This window comes from Erigeron canadensis, chromosome 6 (genome assembly GCF_010389155.1).
Source record: "Erigeron canadensis isolate Cc75 chromosome 6, C_canadensis_v1, whole genome shotgun sequence".
Classification (NCBI taxonomy): Eukaryota; Viridiplantae; Streptophyta; class Magnoliopsida; order Asterales; family Asteraceae; genus Erigeron; species Erigeron canadensis.
In genome coordinates, this window is record NC_057766.1 from 27,484,932 (window position 1) to 27,499,385 (window position 14,454).

At 35.4% G+C, this 14,454-nt stretch overlaps 1 protein-coding gene across 1 annotated transcript; it reads left to right on the forward strand.

The window, feature by feature from the left end:
- The first annotated feature begins 502 nt into the window (after positions 1–502).
- Positions 503–2,890, forward strand: LOC122604605. Its single transcript, XM_043777483.1, has 4 exons — positions 503–694; positions 1,125–2,211; positions 2,287–2,586; positions 2,727–2,890. Exons 1-4 carry the CDS (start codon positions 503–505, stop codon positions 2,888–2,890), a joined length of 1,743 nt encoding a protein of 580 aa, XP_043633418.1.
- Positions 2,891–14,454: the final 11,564 nt, after the last annotated feature.

Sequence of the window (14,454 nt, forward strand, 5' to 3'; positions counted from 1 at the left end):
AAAAGAACATAGGAAGGGTCGATTGAATCCTCCCGGGGTTTTTTACCTAAGATCACTTAACTGGATCAAGGGTTTTTCCTTGTCAACAAAATTCTGGTGTCTTTACTTTTATTTGCATTTCAATAAGATCTTTACTTTTATTCGTATTTAGTTAAGATTTATACTTTATTTTGCATTATTTTACATTACCTTCAACCGTTTTCTTATTTACTCAAAGTATTTCGATCTCAAAGATCTTTACAAACTCATTTTTAGAACAAACTCTTAGTTTATTTAATTTTGATAAGAAAACTTTCCTTTTTATTTGAAGATCCTTGAACACCAAACCCCCACTTACAAATCTTCGGTTCATTAGTTGTCTAAAATCCTTACTAAAATTATCTTAGGTAATTTTTGACCGAAACAATTTGGCGCCCACCGTGGGGCAAAAAGATGTTTTTGCAATTTAATCACATTCTCTTAGTTTCAATTCTAAAGTTTTTCTTAGATTAATCTACTAAGAATGTTGACCTCTCAAAATGCTTATTCTGCTGTATCTGGATCTATGACTTTGAAGAATTTAATTGGCAAGTCTTCAAAGAATAATAGGAATACTGGAAAAGCTGTTGATTCTGCAGGATATAACCCACTTGGCCCGATGCCTGAGCAACCAGAACCATATAATGATCCATTTGCAGGATCACAGATAATCATGGCGAAATTAATACTAACCCATATATTGCTTCCATGTTTAAGACTTTGTAGAAATAACTGGCGACGGCCCAATCGGAGAATCTCGCTAGATTCGATATTTTGGAATCTAGAATGATAGGGAGTGAGAGCCAATGACCTAGAAGTCAAGAGGTCAGAATTCATGACCTAGAGGCTCTAGAGAATTCTCTTGCAAATAACAGGAGTGTTAATTTTGGAGGAACAAGCACTCATGGAAAATCAACGACTCAGTCACTTGGTCATTTATTTTCTACTCCTCCTGCAAAACCTGGATCTACTTCCTTCTTTCACGCAGAAAATAATTCAAATAACAACAATAATAATAATAACGAACAAACTCCTCCGTCTTCTACGGTGGCTCCAGGTTTGACTAACTCCCCCTTAATTATGAAAATAATGCTAACGGTATGCAGGACAATGTGGCGAATGCGTATTTAGCGAGGGAGTTGCAGAAAATCAAGGAACTAATCTCAACAGTTCCGGGATACCATCAGCCAATTCCAAAAGCCGATCCACAGATGTACAGGGTTTCCAAATTTATACCGGCTATTGCTGATGTGGAAATTCCAAAGAAATTCTCAGCACCTCATATAAAAACATATGATGGGACCACAGACCCAGAAGAACATGTAGCGCAATATTTGGAAAGAATGGAGACGGTTCCAATTCCGATAGATTTGACAGAAGCATGTTTGTGCAAAGGTTTTGGGGCCACATTATCAGGAGCAGCCCTAAAGTGGTTATTAAACCTACCAACTGGATCTATTACTTCTTTTGTGCATTTAGTTAATCAGTTTAATTTGCAATTTTCTTGTAGTAGACTTTTTGAAAAGATAACTAGTGACCTATATCAAGTAACTCAAAGAAATAACGAATCTTTAAAAGAATTTCTTAACAGGTTTACAAAAGAATCTCTGCATATCCCAAAATTAGACATGAATACCGTGGTTCAAGCCTTAAAGATGGGGTTAAGCAAGGATTATTTGTATTATCAGGATCTTGTTATGACACCTTGCAAGTCGCTAGACGAAGCAAGAAATCGTGCCTTGAGATTCATTAGGTTGGAAGAAGACGAATTGCTGAGAAAGAGGATGAAAACACCATCAACATACGATCATCCTAATAGAAGAACAGAAACTCCTGTGTTCCGACCAAGCAAGAACAAGCCCTACACAAGAGCTGTGCAACAAAGGACGGTCGAAAAACCTCAAAATTCTCAATATCCTGAATTATATGAATTTTGTTTACCTGTTAATGTTGCAGGGATCGTAGCAGCCATGAAGAATCTTGGGGACAAAGCTGTCAGATGGCCTCCTAAGAATCCTAAGAGTAATGCAAATAAAGACAAATCAAGATGGTGTGCTTATCATGAAGATTTTGGGCATACCACTGAAGAGTGTTTTGCTTTCAGAAGAGAAATTGGAATCCTTTTGTCCAAAGGATACCTTACAGAATTATTTGGCAAAAAGAAGGCTCGGGATGTTGAAATGAAGGATTTGGGCAAGTAAAGCCAACAAAAGCCTCCAAGACCCAAATCACCTCCAACTAATGCTAGAATTATTAATTATATTTCAGGTGGATCTGAAGTATGTGGTACATCCTATTCAGCAGCTAAAAGTAACGCAAAAGAAGCTAAGTCAAAGAAAGGAGATAAGCCGCTACCAAAATCCAATGTGCTACGAATGGATAAAGTGACTTTTGAAGAAGATGATATGGATAACATCCAGGATCCTCATCATGATGGTTTAGTAATAACTTTATATGTAGCTAACCATTTTGTACGTAGGATCTTAATCGATAATGGCAGTTCAGTTAATATAATAAGATTGGAACCCTCAAAAGAATGGGGATCTCTAAAGAAGAAATCGGCGGAAAGTCTACAGTCCTCGTTGGTTTTAGCGGAGAAACGAAGAATACTTATGGCGAAATAAAATTGCCAGTCTATGTCGAAGGGGTAAATTCAATGCAAAAATTTTGTGTTATTGACTCTTTACCTAGTTGCAATATATTTTTAGGTAGGCCATGGATACATGAGATGAGAGCCGTTCCTTCAACTTATCATCAATGTGTGAAGATCCCGACTCCTTGGGAAGTAGTGAAGATAAAAGGAGACCAGAAGGATGCTAAAGAATGTTATATGGCATCCATGAAATCTACCAGCAAATCCACTGAAGCATAGCAATTAAAGAAGAACATTTTTGATATCAGGGAGTCTGAAGATCAAGACGTAAAAGAAGTGCAGTTATCCGATGAAGATCCTGATATCAAGGTTGTTATGGGTGAAATTTCAGGTTCCATTATCTTGGGACCTCAAGCTCATGGACCTTCAGGATCTTGACACGCCTTGACGAATTACTAACGATAAACTTCAAGTATTGTTTCTATGAGAACATTATGCAGGTAACTTGATATTTATCACAAGGGAAATATCTCTAATGCTACAAAAGAGATTCAACACATGTCTTATTTGATCAACACGCAAAGAAGACTTAGTCCAACATCATAATCGGACTTCAAGAGGAATTCAGCATGAGGAGAATATCTTCAAACGGCTACAATATCAGTCATGAGATGCTCCAACGTTCACCAGATGAAGACCAGGAAGATCCTTGTAATTTTGGAAAATTAGTTACTAGGATGCTCTATATAAACGAGGACCTGATCGATCATAGGATATACAACGTTACACACACTCACATATTTACTTGCTTATTTTCTCTGCTTATACTTGTAAACAACCAACACACTTTTCTTTACTTAGAAAGATCGATCAAGTCGCTCTATCATTGTAACCAATTTACACCATTAATTAAAGAACAAGGCAAGGACGATTGCTTCCTCCTGGGGTTTTTATGCCAGCAATCCATAAAGGATTAAGGGCTTTTCCTCAATAACAAATCTCGGTGTTCTTTGTTCCTTTTTTTTATTTTCTGCATTTATTTACGTTTATCTTTCTTTATCTTGCTTAATCTATCTTATATTTGATTATATAGCTATTTGCGAAATCTTTTGACTACCTTCTTTTGTTTAAGTCGACATAATCTTGATGTATCATACTTATTTTAAACGCATCTTTGAATCTAAACCAATTTTACAAGCCCTTAACCTCACGAACGAACGTTTGGTTACATAATTGATCTAAGTCTTCAAGGTTGATTATCTTGGATAATTTTTGACCAAAACAAAAGTGTTCATAGGAAAGAAGATACCAGAAGATCTTGAAAAGGATTTTATAGAACTTCTAAGCAATAGAAGATCTACGTTTGCTTGGAAACAAGAAGACATGACAGGTACCTCTAAAGATATTATTACTCATAAATTAGGAATTGATAAAAGTTTCAGGCCTATTCAACAAAAAAGAAGAAAATTTGCTCCGGAAAGAAATGAAATTATTCAGGAAGATGTTGAAAGGCTATTGAAGTCAAAAATGATAAGAGAGGTAAAGTTTCCAGAATGGCTAACAAATGTCGTAGTAGTACAGAAAAAGAATGGGAAATGGAGAGTCTGTGTAGACTTCACAGATCTTAATAAAGCCTGTCCAAAGGATCCTTTTCCATTATCCCACATAGATGCAATGGTAGACGCTACGGCAGGACATGAAATGTTGACATTTATGGACGCATATTCGGGTTTTCAACAAATTCAAATGGAACCTGAGGATCAAGAACAAACAGCGTTCATGACTCCAACAGGTATATATTGTTATACTGCAATGCCTTTTGGATTAAAAAATGCAGGTGCAACGTACCAAAGGTTGGTAAACATGATGTTTAAAGACCAACTGGGGATATGATGGAAGTTTACATCGATGATATGGTGGTAAAATCAGAAAAGGCGGAAGATCACCTGAAGGATCTTGAAGTTGCTTTCGATATATTGGATCGCTTCAATATGAAACTCAATCCGGCAAAATGCAATTTTGGAGTAGGAGCGGGGAAGTTCCTGGGTTATTAAGTAACCAAAAGAGGAATCAAAGCAAGTCCAGAACAGATAAAGGCGATTATGGAGCTAAAATCACCCAGAAATGTGAAAGATATTCAGAGATTAACTGGGAGATTAGCAGCATGAAACAGATTCATATCAAGATCGTCTGACAAATGCAAGGAATTCTATGATATGCTGAAGAAAAATAAAAAGTTTGAATGGGGCGATAAACAAGAAGAAGCATTCCAAGCATTAAAGGTTTATCTTTCAAATCCACCTTTATTGATGAAGCCAGAAAAGGATGAGGTACTTTTTCTATATCTTTCAGTATCTTTAGAAGCAGTAAGCGCTGTGCTCGTAAAAGAGCACGAAGGTAAACAAAATCCTGTTTATTATGTTAGTAAAAGTTTTCTAAATGCTGAAACTAGATACTCACACTTAGAAAAACTAATATTAGCTTTAATAATGGCCTCAACCAAACTTAGGAATTACTTTGAAACACATCCTATCCACATAAAAACTAATTATCCTATAAAAAATGTGCTTAGAAAACCAGAATTGTCAGGAACATTAGCTAAATGGTCTGTTAAGTTAAGTGCATTTAATATAACTTATGAACCCAGAACTGCTATTAAGTCTGAAGCCTTAGCTGATTTTGTGGCTGATTTTACTAATGATTTACAACCTAAAGCTGAGTTAGAAATTAAACTGTTAACTGAAAATTGTGAAAACTGGGTATTACATACTGATGGTGCAGCAAATGTAAGAGGAATAGGTTTAGGAATCATACTAAAATCGCCATAGGGGGATATATTACCTCAATCTATTAATTGTGAATTTAATGCTACTAATAATGAAACAGAATATGAAGCTTTATTAGCAGGATTAGAATTAGCCAAAAATATGGGTATTAAACGCTTGCAAGTTTATGTGGATTCTTTGTTGTTAGCAAATCATTTTAATGGATCTTATACAGTTAGGGGAGAAAAGTTGATAGCTTATTTAGAAATAGTAAAAACTTTAGCTAAATACTTTGATTCCTTTAGCATAGAGCAAGTCCCGAGACAAGAAAACATAGAGGCAGATGCTTCAGCTTATTTAAGATCCTCACTTAATATTTCACCTGATACTAAAATACCTATAATAAAAATAATAAGTCCGGCCATAGAAACATTACAAATCAAAGCAGTTGATGAACAAGTATTAGGATAACCTAGCTCTGGGGACAATTCAGAATCTTGGATTGAACCAATTATGAAATATTTACTAGAAGGAATTATTCCAAAACAGGAAAATCACAGGGCCTTCAAAACAAAGGTATCATACCTTTCTATTATACAAAATAGATTGTACAGGAAATCACTCGCAGGTCCATATTTAAGATGTTTGGAAAAAGAGGAGGCACGAGAAGTCATGAGAGAAATACATGATGGTGAATGCGGAAATCATTCTGGAGCTAGAGCATTACGTGCGAAGATAGTAAGAACAGGATATTATTCGCCCACTATGGATAGAGATACAAAGGATTACGTCAGAAAAAGCGATGACTGTCAAAGGCATGGTAATCTATATCATCAACCGGCTGAACCAATGTATCCCATTGCTTCTGATGATACTGATAGGTATAGAAAAAGTATTTCACCTTTTTCCGGCTTCATCAATAAAGGTGGAGTTGATAGATAGACCTTTAATGCTTGGAATGCTTCTTCTTGTTTTTCTCCCCATTCGAACTTTCTATTTTTCTTCAGCATATCATATAATTCCTCACATCTATCCGATGGCCTTGATATGAATATGTTTAGCGCTGCTAATCTGTCAGTTAATCTCTGAATATCTTTCACATTCCTGGGTGATTTCAGCTCCATAATTGCCTTTATCTGCTCTGGACTTGCTTCAATTCCTCTTTTGGTTACTAAATAACCTAGGAATTTTCCTGCACCTACTCCAAAGTTGCATTTTGCCGGGTTGAGTTTCATATTGAAGCGATCCAAAATATCGAAAGCAACTTCAAGATCCTTTAAATGATCTTCCGCCTTCTTCGATTTTACCACCATATCATCGATGTAAACTTCTATCGTATCCCCCAGTTGGTCTTTAAACATCATGTTCACCAACCTTTGGTATGTTGCACCTGCATTTTTCAATCCAAAAGGCATAGCAGTATAACAATATATACCTGTTGAAGTCATGAACGCTGTTGCTTCTTGATCTTCAGGCTCCATCTGAATTTGATGAAAACCCGAAGATGCGTCCATGAATGTCAACATTTCATGTCCAGCCGTAGCATCTACCATTGCATTTATGTGGGGTAATGGCAAAGGATCCTTGGGGCAGGCTTTGTTAAGATCCGTGAAGTCTACATAGACCCTCCATTTCCCATTCTTTTTCTGTACGACTACCACATTTGCAAGCCATTCTGGAAATTTCACTTCTCTTATCATCTTTGCCTTCAATAGCCTTTCAACATCCTCTTGAATAACTGCATTTCTTTCCGGAGCAAATTTTCTTCTTTTTTGTTGAATAGGCCTGAAACTTTTATCAATTCCTAACTTATGAGTAATAATATCTTTAGAAATATCTGTCATATCTTCCTGTTTCCAAGCAAATGTAGATTTTCTTTTACCTAGAAAATCAATGAGATCCTTTTCAAGATCTCCTGGTATCTTCTTTCCTATGAACACCTTAATATCAGGATCTTCATTTGATATCTGGATCTCCTTTACGTCTTGATCTTCAGATTCCCTGATATCAAGAATTTTCTTCCTTGATTGCTATGCTTCAGTAGATTTTCTTGTAGATTTCATGGAGGCCATATAACATTCCTTAGCATCCTGCTGATCTCCCTTTATCTTCACCACTCCGCAAGGAGTCGAGATCTTCACACATTGATCATAAGTTGAAGGTACATCTCTCATTTTATGTATCCATGGCCTACCTAGAATAATATTGAAACCAGGTAAAGAGTCAATAACACAAATTTTTTGCATTGAATTTACCCCTTCGACATAGACTGGCAATTTTATTTCGCCATAAGTATTCTTCGTTTCTCCACTGAAACCGACGAGAACTGTGGATTTCCCGCCAATTTCTTCTTCAGAGATTCCCATCCTTTTCAAGGTTTCCAATCTAATGATATTGACTGAACTGCCATTATCAATCAAGATCATGTGCACAAAATGGTTAGCTACATATAAGGTTACTACCAAACCATCATGATGAGGATCCTGAATGTTGTCCATATCATCCTCTTCAAAAGTCACTTTATCCATTCGTAGCCATCGGATTTTTGTAACGGCCTTTCCCCTTTTTCTGATTTGGCTTCTTTTGCATTCCTTTTTCCAGCCGAATAGGATGTACCGCATACTTCCGATCCACCTGAAGTATAATTGATAATTCTAGCATTAGTTGGAGGTGATTTGGGCCTCGATGGCTGTTGTTGAATCTGCTTGCCCAAATCCTTAACATCGATATCTTGAGCCTTCTTTTTGCCGAATAATTCTATTAGATATCCTTTGCTGAGGAGTATCCCGACTTCTCTCCTGAAAGCAAAACATTCATCAGTAGTATACCCAAAATCTTCATGATAGGCACACCATCTTGTCTTGTCTTTGTTTGCGTCACTCTTAGGATTCTTGGGAGGCCATCTAACTTTGTCCCCAAGATTCTTCATTGCTGCTACAATTCCTGCAACATCAACAATGAAACAATAATTAGATAAGTCAGGATATTGATAACTTCCGGATCTTCCAAGCGTAATCTGTTGCACAACTCTTGTATATGGCTTGTTTCTTGGTCGGAATACAGGAGTTTCCATTTTTCTGTTTGGACGATCATATGTTGATGGCGTCTCCATCCTTTTCCTCAGCATTTCGTCTTCTTCCAACCTGATGAATCTCAAAGTACGATTTCTTGCTTCGTCGAGTGACCTACAAGGTGTCATAACAAGATCCTGATAATATAAAGAATCTTTGCTTAATCCAATCTTCAGGGCTTGAACTGCAGTATTCATGTCCAATTTTGGAATCTGCAGAGATTCTCTTGTAAACTTGTTAAGAAATTCTTTCAAAGATTCGTTATTCCTTTGAGTGACTTGATCAAGATCACTCGTTATCTTTTCAAAAAGTCTACTACAAGAAAATTATAAATTAAATTGATTAACTAACTGTGCAAAAGAAGTAATGGATCCGTTTGGTAAATTTAATAACCATTTCAGGGCTGCTCCTGATAATGTAGCCCCAAAGTCTTTGCATAGGCATGCTTCCCTCAGATCCATCGGAATCGGAACTGTCTCCATTCTTTCCTGATATTGGGCCACATGCTTTTCTGGGTCAGTGGTTCCATCATATGTTTTCATATGAGGCGCTGAGAATTTCTTCGGAATTTCCACGTTAGCAATAGCCGGTATAAACCTGGAAATTCTGTACATCTGCGGATCGGTTTCTAGGATCGGCTGACAATACCCCCGGAACTGTCGAAATCAGTTCCTTAATTTTCTGACACTCCCTCGTTAAATACTCATTCGCCATATTGTCCTGCATACCGTTAGCATTATTATTGTTAGGATCGGAAGATACCGTTAGCATTATTCTCATAACTATGAGAGGGATTATTCAAACCTGGATTTATCGTAGAAGACGGAGGAGTTTTTTCATTATTATTATTGTTGATATTATTATTTGAATTATTTCCGCCGTAAAAGAAGAAGCAGATCCAGCTTTTGCAGGAGGAGTGGAAAATAAATGACCCAATGATTGAGACGCCGACGCTCCTTGAGTATTGGTCCCTCCAAAGTTAACACTCCTATTAATTGCAGGTGAATTCTCTGGAGCCTCTAGGTCGTGAATTCTGACTTCTTGACTTTTAGATCGTTGGCTCCCGCTTCCTATCATTCTAGATTCTAAAATATCGAATCTAGCAAGATTTTCTGATTGTGTCGTTGCTAATTGTTCCTGCAAACCTTTAATCATGGAAACAACATTTGGGTTAGCGTTAATTTCGCCACGATTAGTTCTTACCTGTGATCCTGCAAATGGATCTACATAGGGTTCTGGTTCCTTAGGCATCAGGCCAAGTGGATCATGTCCAGCAGATGAACCATCAATAGCTTTTCCAGTGTTCCTGTTATTATTACTTTTTGGAGGTTTGATTAAATTTTTCAAAGTTGTAGATCCAGAAATAGCAGAAGAAACATTTTGGGAGGTCGACATTCTTAGCAAATTGATTTGATAAAAATCCTTGAAGTTAAGATTAAGATAATGTGATTATATTGCAAAAACACCTTTTTGCCCTACGGTGGGCGCCAAATTGTTTCGGTCAAAAATTACCTAAGATAATTTTAGAAAGGATTTTAGATTAATACTCAACCGAAGATTTGTAAGTGGGATTTGGTGTTCAAGGATCTTCAAATAAAAAGGAAAGTTTTCTTATCAAAAATAAATAAATTAAAAGTTTGTACTAAAAACGAGTTTGAGAAGATCTTTGAGATCGAAATACTTTGAGTAAATAAGAAAATAGTTGAAGATAATGTAAAATAGAATAAAATAACGTAAAAGCTTAATGAAATTGCAAATAAAAGTAAAGACACCAGAATTTTGTTGACGAGGAAAAACCCTTGATCCAGTTAAGTGATCTTAGGTAAAAAAAACCCCGGGAGGATGCAATCGACCCTTCCTATGTTCTTTTATTATTTTCGTTGATTACAATACAATGGATGAGTAAGTGATTTGATTGAAGTTATGAAAATAAAGCAGTGAGTAAGTGTGTGTGAATACAAGTGTGAGTACTGAATGCTAAGTGCCTAGACTTCGATCAATCACTCGATATTTATGTTAGTGATATAATTGTTCAGGATCATAGTTATAGAAAATCTGACCTAAACAATTGTCCCCAAATTAATATTTAACTTTGTTCCTAAGTAAATATAAATTTCTTAACTTAGATATATCTTACTTATTATTGTTTCTAGAATCTAAACGATTTATTCCCATTAATTATCTAAAAGGCGCGTTGCAGAGCTACAGTAGCGTAATCATGGAAAATCCTTTAATTTACTCGGCGACGAGATGTTTAACCTATCCCTTTGTCACCATGACTCCTATTACTCCGCCTATATATATTCCCTTTTATTTTCAACCGTTCCTCATCATTCTTATCTCATACAATCTTCAAAGTTTTACTTTTCTCCAAAAATTCTTTAGTTTCAAAAAATGGCATCTTATCTCATACAATCTTCAAACTTTATACTATTAGTTATTATATTAATGTAATATAATAACTAATTGATCAAGAAATAATTAATTTAAATAAATTAAAAAGTTAATTGTATTTAATTAATTAAAAGGAGGTTAAATGTGAAATAAGGAAATTAGAGTCGGGCTCTAATTCCTTATGGAGAGGGCCAAAATTTTAAAAGGTTTTTAGCCTTGAGATGACTTGGTCAACAAGTCTAAAACCCTAATAATTAACCCTATAAATAGAGGGCTTAATTAAAGGTTTTATTCAATCCTTCACACAAGCAACTTCTCCTCTCTTCTCGACCAAAACCATAAAGCTGTTTCGGTTTTCCATCTCATTCGATCCACACATATATATATTAGTGTTTTGGTCAAAAATCACCTAAGATAATCTACGTTGAAGACTTAGATTAATTATGTAACCAAACTTTCGTTCGTGAGGTTGTGTGCTTGTAGATCTTGAAAGTTCAGTATACTGAGGTGTTGAAATAATTGCGAAAATGTAACGTATTTGCTAAATATTGAATAATCACATAAGATAATGCTAAAATGAATGTTTTTATCAAGATAGGACTGTAAAAGTAAAGATCTACTTGTAAAATCTAATAAATGAACATATAAAGTGCCAAGATCTTGAATAAATAACGTTAAAACGTAATAATACTTAAGAATTCGTTATGAAACTGTATAAAAGCATAAAATATGAGTAATTAATGTACTTGAACGTAAATAAAAAGATTACTTTGTGAAAATTGATCAAAAGTAAGCAAAATGTAAAGATATTAGCGATAATAGTAAGAAAAACGCTATATAAAATATATATTAAGTAAAATGCATAAAAGGAGTAAGAACACCGTGATTTGTTGACGAGGAAAAGCCCTTAATCCTTCTGGATCGCCGGCATAAAAACCCCGGGAGGAAACAATCGTCCCTCCGTGCTACTTTTATTAAGATAAATCGAAGATAATTACAATTCGAGAGCCCAAGTGATGGATCTAAGTGTTACAATGATGTAACGTGTTTTGTGTGATGTTTTTACAGAAGAAAATAGAGAGAAAAGAGTGTTTTTTCAGTGGTGAGTCGATGTGTGTAAGCCTAGCAATCCCTTGTCCCTTTCATAGAGAAAATATCCAACTAACTATCCTAAAAATCTGGGATCTTGAGCTGGAAATCAGGGATCTTGAGTATCTTGAGCAAATTTTTCTCTTTGACTTGATTACTCAGTGAATGGACGTTGTGGAGCCATTTCCACACGTTGTTAGCTATAAATTCCGACTTTGAGGGCAAGTCTTCCGTTTTACCTGTTCCTGTATTACTTAGTCAAAGTTAAATAACGGTCATATATTTTAGAGCTCCAAGATCCTGAGCTACGAAGATCTTGGAACCCGAAGATCTTGGACCACGAAGATCTTGAACATGAAGTTCTTGGAGATGAAAATCTCAGGCATAACAATTTGTACTTTGCATTTAATGCTTAGTATTAAATTATATTATGATATAATGTTAGACAACATTATTTAAGTTTGGTTCTAAGGGGTTTTTTCGAATGGAATAGAGATATACAAAGGGGTTTCTTGATCGTGATCGGAGTACTAGCATACGTTATAGGGGTGTTTAGTGTGCGATCGTAGAGAGGTTTTACTTTAAACCCTAACTAATAATAATTGTATTATTAATAATATTATTGGAAGCTTTGCGCAAAGGTACACGTTTCAATTCTCTCTTTGTTAATTAATATTTGTTATTTAATAGTATTGCATATACGATTCTTTCTGCTGCGTACTCGTGAATTGTTATATGTTTATGTGCTCATATTCTAACATGATTCGCTATCTCTAAAAAGGTTCATTAAGATAGCCAAAGAAATTTTGTAAGTTGGTGGCGTTAATTAATTTAGCTGCAACTCGTGATTAGTAAGTTTGCCTGTGGCTGCGAGATCTTAATTACCAGATTAATTGTGAGAGAATCCAGGTACACAAAAGCAACAAACACCATGTGCCAACTAATCAACTATTGAGCCATCACCTAATCATGTCTCCTCTGTTTTGTTAAGGAAAATGGATACTAGATTTCGGAAGGTCATGTGACTAATTATAGAATGAGACAAACTTTGACTAAGAGATGAGTGCTTCTATTTAATAGAATATGTTAAATGAAATTATTAGTGTTTTATTTAATGTACATAAAAAATTATATATTTTTTATTACAAAAGCCCTCCCCTGGATTTTATGATATGTCTACAACTAATTAACATATCTTCAACAAAACTCGTAAGATTTTGCTAATTAGCTGCATGTTTGTGCGATGCAATGATAACTCTAAAAGAATTACGGTTAAATGTATAAATATAAAAAAGTTAACTTATTAATTAGTTGACCAATTAATAGCAATAACACATACTGAGTTTTTATTGTATAAAAAAAAGTTGTCTTTTAATCATTAAGTGTTTTAAGAATAGAGTGACTAAGACTATTTTCAATAGAGGTACTTTTACACATCCTTTCATAGCCTTGTTGGTTCTTTTTTTGTGATCTTTTAAGTAATTGGTGATGATGTGTAAGGGTATGTAATGATATTTGTATGGTTGGATGTAAAGTTAAAGGATTTGATACATTTATAAACATGTTAAGGATTTATAAAGACGCCTAAAGACGTCTTTAGCATTTGATAGTTGATGACAGTCCACGAATGCACAACTTATGTTATAGTTAAGCTAGACAAGAAAGTAAATAAGGAGATAAACAACAAGAACAATGACAAGTTCAATTGTAATAAATCAATGCAAGTATAATCATATGTATCATTGATTAAACGATGAATACATGGTCGATCTTACAAACTTGACTTACAAGAATACAAATGAACAAGGTAATTGCTAAGTCTAGACACACTATAAACTTGAACAATTACAAGTGACACACACATTAAAGGTGACAAACACACTTGATACAATGCGGCTATGTTGCTTTATATAGAGGAAGAATTAGGGCAACATATTCTTCCTTTGATGGTGATAGATGGTGGTTGTCGATGTCCCATTGGCTCCTTGTACTTCCATGCAAGAGCCCTTGTCTTCTTTACCAAAATGGGTATGAGAGAGAAGACCCAAGTTTTGGTCCCAACATGTACCTTTGCCATATGAGGTATGTTACAGTTGGAAGAACCACCATGTGACTCTTGTCTTCATATGGTTTGAAAACTTCCCGCCATGACAAACATTTGGGCAACATACAACCCGCTGAAGAGAGTCACTAGACTCGCTGAACACTTGCTGACGACATACGTCAGCGAGCAAGTCTTGTTAGCGAATCCAAGACTCAACAATCTCCCCATATTCGCTGAATAGACTTGCTGAGTAAATGAGACTTGAAAATAATGTAGTATGAAGTATGGAAGAAAGATGTCTTTTATATCATCAAAGAATAGTACAAGCTGAAGCATAAAGCTTTTACAAAGTAAGACATTTAAAGATTAGCAGCTTCAATCTCCCAAGCGTCCTCCTGCTTGGCAATTCTCAGCACTGGATCTTCTCTTCTAGCTGGCTTCATAAGTTCTTCATCAATCTTTCTGATGACTGATCTAGCA